The 9,009-nt window shown below is 40.2% G+C and overlaps 1 protein-coding gene across 1 annotated transcript; it reads right to left on the reverse strand.

The window, feature by feature from the left end:
* Window positions 1-4,711: 4,711 nt before the first annotated feature.
* On the reverse strand, window positions 4,712-5,577 carry LOC131695808 (vacuole membrane protein 1-like). Its single transcript, XM_058984339.1, has 2 exons — window positions 5,271-5,577; window positions 4,712-5,207 (listed from the first exon to the last, which is right to left on the reverse strand). The coding sequence occupies exons 1-2, from the start codon at window positions 5,532-5,534 to the stop codon at window positions 4,794-4,796; spliced, it is 678 nt and encodes a 225-aa protein (XP_058840322.1). The 5' UTR covers window positions 5,535-5,577; the 3' UTR covers window positions 4,712-4,793.
* Window positions 5,578-9,009: the final 3,432 nt, after the last annotated feature.

A 9,009-nucleotide genomic window follows, 5' to 3' on the forward strand; every position in this document is an offset into this window, starting at 1 on the left:
GCTTAATAAATTTCTCTGACATTGTGGACCGCATTCTAACAGCGTTAAATATTTCCCCCTTAAGAGTATCTGGATAAGCTTTCTCCCCGCAGTAAAAACATTTTTGATGCAGTTCACTGCGAAATGGCCCCTTCGTTCAGCGATTGTATCCTTCGATGGCTAATTCATCGAACAAGGTCAAGGATTTAATCACTGTTCTAAAGGGGAATTGCAGAAGCATTATCCCGAAAATCGATTCGTTTAAAATCTTACTAAATAATTTGAAATGCGATGCATTTGCCCTATGCGAGACATGGCTCACTTCAGAAATAACCCTACACTTCCACGATTTTAATATTATTCGCTTGGATCGAGAAGACTCTTACGGAGGAGTACTTTTGGGGATCAAAAGTGCTATTCTTTCAATCGGATCGACCTCCCCTCGACACCAGGCATTGAAGTTGTCGCTTGCCAAACCAGAATTAAAGGCAAAGACCTTTGCATTGCTTCCACCTACATCCCCCCTAGAGCCTCAGTTAGCCACCGACGGCTTTGCGATATTGCGGAACTCCTCCCCGCACCGAGGCTAGTTTTAGGTGACTTCAACTCCCATGGCACGGTATGGGGTTGCCTTCATGACGATAATCGATCTACCCTACTCCATGAGCTTTGCGACAACTTCAATATGACTATTTTGAATACGGGTGAAATGACACGGATTCCTGCCCCTTCAGCGCGACCGAGCGCCTTAGATCTGTCCCTCTGCTCGACATCGCTGCGGTTAGATTGCATGTGGAAGGTAGTCTCTGATCCCCACGGCAGCGACATTCTGCCAATCGTAATTAATATTGCTAACGGTGCAGGGCCACCGAATACAATCAATGTTTTGTATGACCTCACACGAAATATTGATTGGAAGAGCTACGCGTCCGCGATATCCGACAAAATCGAGTGCACTCAAGAGCTTCCTCCGGAGGAAGAGTACGGGTTCCTGGCTGGCTTGATTCTCGATACCGCGATTCAAGCTCAGACTAAACGCGTACCAGACTCGTACTCACGCGGGCGTCCTCCCAATCCATGGTGGGACAAAGAGTGCTCAGACGTGTACGCGGAGAAGGCCGCTGCGTATAAGACCTTCCGGGACGACGGGCTGCCAGCTAGCTACCGACAGTACGCGATGGCGGAAACGCGCATGAAGATTTTGATAAAAGCCAAAAAACGTAGCTACTGGCGCCGGTTCGTCGACGGACTAACGAGAGAAACATCGATGAGCACTCTTTGGAGTACGGCCCGGCGCTTACGAAACCGAAACAGTACTAATGAGAGCGTGGAATATTCAAACCGTTGGATATTCGATTTTGCCAAGAAGGTTTGTCCGGATTCCGCCCCGGCACAGAAGATCTACCGCGCCGGGTCCCCTCACAATAACGCGAACGAAACACCGTTTTCGATGGTGGAGTTCTCACTTGCTCTCTTATCATGTAACAATAAAGCCCCAGGGCCAGACAGAATCAAGGTCATCGCAATTCAAAAACCAGGAAAACCAGCCTCCGACCACAACTCGTATCGACCGATTGCGATGCTGTCCTGTATCCGAAAGTTGTTCGAGAAAATGATCTTGTTTCGCCTCGATAATTGGGTTGAAGCAAATGGCTTACTGTCAGATACACAGTTTGGTTTCCGCAAAGGCAAAGGGACGAACGATTGTCTTGCGTTGCTCTCAACAGAAATTCAAATGGCTTATGCTAGCAAAGAGCAGATGGCATAAGTTTTCCTAGATATAAAGGGGGCTTTTGATTCAGTTTCTATCAAAATTCTTTCTGAGAAGCTGCACCAGCATGGTCTTTCAGCGACTCTAAACAACTTTTTGCTAAACTTGCTGTCTGAAAAACATATGCATTTTTCGCATGGTGATTTATCGACAACACGAATTAGCTACATGGGTCTTCCCCAGGGCTCATGTCCAAGCCCCCTTCTCTATAACTTTTACGTGAATGACATTGACGAATGTCTTGTCAATTCCTGCACGCTAAGGCAGCTTGCAGATGACGGTGTGGTCTCTATTACAGGTCCCAAAGCCGTCGATCTGCAAGGACCATTGCAAGATACCTTGGACAATTTGTCTGCTTGGGCCCTCCAGCTAGGTATCGAGTTCTCCACGGAGAAAACTGAGCTAGTCGTATTTTCAAGGAAGCGTGAACCAGCGCAACTACAGCTTCAATTAATGGGTCAAACTATTGCTCAGGTTTCAACTTTCAAATATCTCGGGGTCTGGTTCGACTCTAAAGGAACCTGGGGATGTCAAATTAGGTATCTGAAACAGAAGTGCCAGCAAAGGATCAACTTTCTCCGTACAATAACCGGAACATGGTGGGGTGCCCACCCAGGAGACCTGATCAGGCTATACCAAACAACAATATTGTCGGTGATGGAGTACGGGAGTTTCTGTTTCCGCTCCGCTTCAGTTTACGTCGCAGAGCTTGCTGCTATTCATTATACCCTTGGGATCATTGATACTTTGCCCACCGATCATTACTTTATTGTCTCGGATAGCCTCAGCTCAATCGAGGCTCTCCGTTCAATGAAACCTAGAAAGCACATTCCATATTTTCTGGGGAAAATCTGGAAGCGCCTGCGTGCTTTGTCTGTAAGATCGTACAAGATTACCTTAGTTTGGGTTCCCTCGCATTGCTCCATTTCAGGTAATGAAGAAGCGGACTCTTTAGCTAAGGCGGGCGCTTTACAAGGTGACATATATGAAAGACCAATTAGCTTCAGCGAATTTTTCAGTATTACTCATCACAGAACCCTCGAAAGTTGGCAAACTTCATGGAGCAATGGTGAACTGGGAAGTTGGCTACATTCGAAAATCCCTAAAGTATCGACGAAACCTTGGTTCAGGGGGATGGATGTGGGTCGGGATTTCATTCGCGTGATGTCTCGGCTCATGTCCAATCACTACACGCTGGACGCACATCTCCGGCGCATTGGGCTCGTGGATAGCGGTATCTGTGCTTGTGGCAACGGTTATCACGAAATCTGTTGTCTGGGCATGCGCCGAGTACTGTTCTGCCAGATCTCAACTATTCGATTCCCTTCGGGCCCGAGGAAGATCACCCAATGTCCCGGTTCGAGATGTACTAGCAAGCCGCGATATTCTCTACATGTTCCTTATATACACGTTCCTCAAAACCATCAATATCCACATTTAAATGCCCCTATCTTTTCTCTTATCATTCCCAGAAGTGCCCTCTTCCGCCTACCGTACCCCAACGATGGTTTGATACGACTCCAAGACGAGACAAAACATCTGTCGAATGAACCAACAACACGAGATCTACAGTACAACATCACACGCGCAGCGCGGTGTTTTTCCGATCCGTATCTGAGCCGTACTACGAAATCGTCTGGAGGAACCCCTGCCGGCTCTAGGAAAACCGCCCGGCGTCCCAATACTTGATACATCCGTTCGAATCTGTAATCCTGGCCGTTGATTCCTGATGCCGGAAACTGAAAGTTTATATCCCCCCTCCGTTCAGCCTTGTCCACCCTCTCTCCCATGTCTCTGATACACAGATGTATGACTTCACCCCTTCTCCCCTTGAATATCTTCCCAAAACTTATGTGCCCCCTATCTTCTAGTTTTAGTTGATCAATCCGTTCGAATCTGTAATACTGGCCGTTAATTCCTGATGCCGGAAACTGAAAGTTTATATCATCCCCCCCCCTTCAGCCTTGTCCACCTTCCCTCCCATGTCTCTGATACACAGATGTATGACTTCACCCCCTTCTCCCCTTGAATATCTTCCCAAAACTTATGTGCCCCCCTATCTTCTAGTTTTAGTTGATCAATATTTCATCTCGTTAAGAAATGCACAACAGTACCACTACTTCAAAATAGCCCTAATTAATTACCCCTAATCTTGAACCACTCTCTCTAGTTATTTCTAGTTAATAAGCTTGTAAAATGATCCGCTTAGTTAATAATTAATTTCTCCTCCGATCCGTTTCAGTGCCGGTTCAGTTCCGTGCACGGACGCCAAAATTCTTTCATACACTTCAAATGTAAGCATTCACACTTGTCCAGGACGGTGCCGTGCCGGACAAGTGTGAACGCTTGCATTTGATTTGTATGAAGTAATATTGGCGTTCGTGCACGGAACTGAACCGGATCGGATAGGTGTAAATTCGGCTTTATGTGGCATTGTTTTTAAGGAAGTATTGTTATACAATTCATTAAAATTACTATTCTAAAGATAAAAATTATATCCTCAAACCAAATTTGTTACAATACCATCGTGTTTGGATACGCTAAAGAGAAAAGGGCTTGTTTTTATGGGAGCATGAAATTCAGCATGAGGGTAACGAATACCAAATGATGCAAATAATAAATTTTGGCTTATTATGGTTTTGCTGCTGAAAATACGATTCCTGCGGATATAACTATGTTTTAGCTGGTCGAGGAACTCAGCAGACTAGAAGTAGCATCGGATTTTTATATTGGTTAGAGGACACATTTGCAGTGTTGCCTGTGACCTGTAGCCTGGTTGCTAGTTGAATTGTTTTCGCTGAATTGAGATGGAGTCTCTTTGTTATTCTAGTCTTTAATCTGAACACAGTCTTGGCTAATTGTCCACGTAAAATAGTTCCTTTAAAAGTGAGAAGAAATTATTCAGAACTCATCGGAATAGTCCAGATAATAAATGAATTTCTATTTGTGTAAAATTTAAGCTATTTATTTAAGTGGATAAATAATTTATATATACAACATTGCTAGCTCTTCTGTCGTAAAGAATTTTACAAAAAGGTATCTTTTAGACCTCTTTTTTTAAATTTCGGCGCTTCTTGTAGTAATTTTGAGCCAGTGAATTAAGAATTGAAGAGATGAAGAAACATACCATAATAATGACAAAATATTCAAAAAAACTCGGAATGACATTTGATGAGTTTTGTGAAAGTGATTTTGTTTCTTCGTGCAGTTTGTTTTTTTGATTCTGCAAAAATGCTTTGAATGGTTCTTGCAATTTATGACCCACAACCGGAATTAGTACTAACATATCAACCGCTTTTTCGACAAGGTTTTCGTTGAATGCAATAATTACAAATACTTGTTGAATGTGCATTTTAATAACAGCTTTCCCTATAAACGTAGCTCCGAAGAATGTCCAGAATGGCACGAGAAAATGTCCACAGGTTATACCAGCGAGATCAAAAAGCGGATTTGGAATCTGTAAAATAAAATAATATTTCATTTACGTATTCAGTTTCGGCCGACTTCGATCAATAATTACACTAGCACATAGTAGAATGCCCACGAATCCTACTTTTTCCACAATTTTTTCCATTGCCAGTTTACAACGTTCAAAAACATTTAGCTTATCACCATGTTGTTTGCGTTTTGAAAGCATCTCTATTTCACGCATCTCAGAGTCACTCTGATCTGTGCCAGATAGCCTAGAGGCTTTGGCCATGAAGTATGGAGGAAGTTCGCCAAGTGCTGTTCCAGCTCCCCAGAGAAATGCTTCAAATCTCACTTTTGCCATGATACTCCACATTGATGGTAGAACAGTTAAATTGTTGTTAGTTGGGCACACAATCCTAAAATATTTTAAATGAATTATAATAAAAACTAAAAATGCGACAGGTTAACTTCGATACAAATTTATAGTTTGGAATTGAATTTTTAGTCAATCGGAGGTTCCGAAGTTATGATTTGAAGACTGCAGTGACACAGTAAATTCCTACTGGCACCACCAAGATTTTCAAATAATACTTTTTTTATTTATTTTCGTCAAGCATATGTAGACTACATAGAATGGTTTTACAATATTTACTTATATACTGTACATTATTTCTACGGTTTAGTTCAGATTTAATTTGTTTTCTAGACATGGAAAGGTCAATTATTACACAATTTTCATTTTAATGGCGCATCACTCTATTGATGGGGCTATTTTCAGCATAGTTTGTCCTAAAAGATTGTTCTTGGAATAAATTACGAATTCTTAGTTGTCGGCTAGGTACATAAAATTTTATTTGCGAAAGTAATGATGCGGATTGTACACGTTGAGAAATAATGTCGTTGATAATGTAAAGCATGGCAAATTCGCGGCGTTCTTTGAGTGTTTGTTTATTAATAAGCATGCAACGTGCTTTATACGATGGAAGAGGAAATGTCGTCCAGTTTAGTTTACAAAATAAATTGTTTTTGGACTGATTCGATCCGTTCTCGTACAGGACAGTGTATGGGTTCTATACTATGCTGCAATATTCCAAAATTGGCCTGACATATGTATTGTATAATGATTTTATTGTGTAAGGCTCTTCAAAATTGTAGGTGAAATGTTTAATAAAGCCCAGCATACTATTTGCTTTATTTATTATTGTATTATAATGTACAACAAATGTGAGCTTGGAGACTAAGATTACGCCTAAATCTCATACAATTTTGCATTTTTCTACAAGTTGGTTACCTAAGTGTATGTCTATGGAAACATTTGAAATTTTCCTGCTGAAGGTTATTGAGTTGCATTTCTTTACATTAAGTTGGAGTAGACTTTTGCTACACCACGTGTGGAATAGATTGATTTCATTTTGGAATATTTCAGTGTCTTTGACATTTCTTATTTCCATGAAAAGTTCCATGTCATCTGCATATATAAGCATTTTAAGATGCTTGAGTATAAAGGTATTTACGTACAAAATAAAAAGCAGAGAGCCTAAGTGGGAACCCTAGGGTACGCCAGAGGTGACAGAAATTGGTTCCGAGAGTATATTCTGAAGGCGAACTGTTTGTTCACGTTTCGTTAAATATCATTCGAGCCATTTCAATAGTTTATTTTCTATGCAATATTTTTGCAGTTTGAAGAGTAATGTATGTATGTAGGTATGTCAATACGGTCGAATGCTTTACTAAAGTCTGTGTAGAGTGTCTCCACATGGTTGCCATTGTCCATTGCATTTACAGTAAATGTTACAAATTCTAAAAGGTTTGATGTTGTTGAGCGGCCTTTATCAACGACATGCTGCTTGTTTGTTATTTGATTTTTGATTTGCTGAAATATTTTGTCATTTACTAGTTTTTCGAATAATTTTGTAATGCATGATAGAATAGCAATCCCACGATGGTTTCGGATGTCTGTTTTAGCGCCTGATTTAAAAATTGGCACAAAAAAGGATGATTTCCATATCTTTGGGAATGTTCCATTTTTCAGTGACATGTTGAAAATATGTAGTAATGGTAGAGTGAATTCTTCTGCTAGATTTTTAAAAAATCTTGGTGCTATTCCGTCCAGTCCTGGTCCTTTTGATGCGTCTAAGTTTTTTAGTGCGGTGGTAATTTCGTGCTCAGATAGTTCGTGAACGGAAATGTCATTTGAAAATTCAGGTATAAATGAAAAGTAGTCGCGGTCGCGGTTTGTTTCGAATATGAAGTATAGAGTATAAGTATTTTCCAAATAAATTGCAAATTTCAGTATTGTTTGATGTATATAAGCCTCTACTGTAAACAACCACAGTAGAACACGGTTGTCAATTGATAGAAATACCAACTAAAAGTGCATTAGTGACAGAAAGTGAAAAATATAACGGTTGCTGTCGAAGTAACATTCTTATTCGCGATCTAAAGCTGGATGTAGACTGCAAGATGGCATGAAAGTGCAATGATGTTTTTATTTTCAACTGCCAAAACACATTGAAAATTAAATTTTGAAATTCATAAATTCAATCAAAATTATAATCAAATGCGATTTCATCTAATGAAAAGAAAAATTTACGAAGAAAATATATTTCCTACGTCTGAAAAATATGTTGTTGGTAAATTTCTTGATACACCACTAAGAATTCGTTCTTCCGGTTTCAGTTTATGCTAAAATGAAATTTAGAGAATGAAATCTTAATAAAAACACGATAGTGGGCGAAAATCACTGGATTAAAGAGTGTAGGTATTGAAAGTCGAGGTAATCCACTGATAAATCCAATTTCTAAGTAAACATTTCCCGTATCTAAAACAACCGACCTAACCTCAACAATACAAAAATAATTCCGGATCTCAATAATTCGTAATAAAATATCGAGTTCGACTGAATGTTTTGGTGCCAAACGAAAGAATGAGGTTTTTCTTATCACCTGTATTTAATTTTTTGTGGAACTATGTATTGTTTATCTTAAAACAATTAAAATAGTACAACCTTCCTACATCATCAATGCAAGAAAATATTTTTATCATCATTTGACTGGTACCAATAATGAAATCTAGTTGGCGCGTCGACCGGATAAGTTTCACTTTTGAGAGCCAATACCTACCGGCAACGAAGTGTGTTCTCTTTAATTATTTCTCCCGAACGTTTCCCTAAGTTATCTATTTCGGACAAGTGTAATATTGAAAAGTGGCGACGAGCGAAAAAATTGTGTGCAGCAGATTTCTTTTTTAACACAAAATTCAGTGCACGGTAGCTGAGGATTGCTGGTTTGTGTTTTTGCCGAAAAAGAAGGTGATATAGTTACGGACAAAGGCCAAATTCTCCCGGCACGAGGCGATATAAAACGTGGTTGGTGCGAGACCGCCATTTTCTTCATACAATACGAGTAGCGGATGGCTAAGGGAATTCGGCGAATCCTTTCTTTCCACCTGAATAGGCACCGGACAATCATCGACAGAGTTTCGGCAAATCAAGCACCGTTCCGAGATTGTGTCGACGGTAAGGAACAGCCGGGAAATCATACAAAGGAAAAATAAAGAGAGGTTAAGTTACCTGCGATTATATTTTCTGCTGGCAAGGGTCGGACATACTTTTCTTTCTTTTTTTTGTCCCTGGAGAAAGAAAATAATTGTGTGCTTTTTTAGTGTTTTTACATTTCTTACAAAAGAAATGTATAGGATTCGCTCAAACTTTGAAAACTTTTTCCGAAGCCCGGAGGGCCGGGTCTCATATACCAATCGACTCAGCTCGACAAATTGAGACAATGTCTGTATGTGTGTGTGTATGTGTGTATGTATGTATGTACAAAATGTCATGTAACTATCTCAGC

The sequence above is a fragment of the Topomyia yanbarensis genome, unplaced genomic scaffold (genome assembly GCF_030247195.1).
Source record: "Topomyia yanbarensis strain Yona2022 unplaced genomic scaffold, ASM3024719v1 HiC_scaffold_56, whole genome shotgun sequence".
Lineage (NCBI taxonomy): Eukaryota > Metazoa > Arthropoda > Insecta > Diptera > Culicidae > Topomyia > Topomyia yanbarensis.

Excerpts from the sequence above, each read along its gene's own strand:
- LOC131695808 (XM_058984339.1), bottom strand. The coding sequence starts at position 5,534 with ATGTGGAGTATCATGGCAAAAGTGAGATTTGAAGCATTTCTCTGGGGA. Across the intron at positions 5,208-5,270 it reads GCATTCTACTATGTGCTAGT|ATTCCAAATCCGCTTTTTGA; the intron begins GTAATTATTGAT and ends TTTATTTTACAG.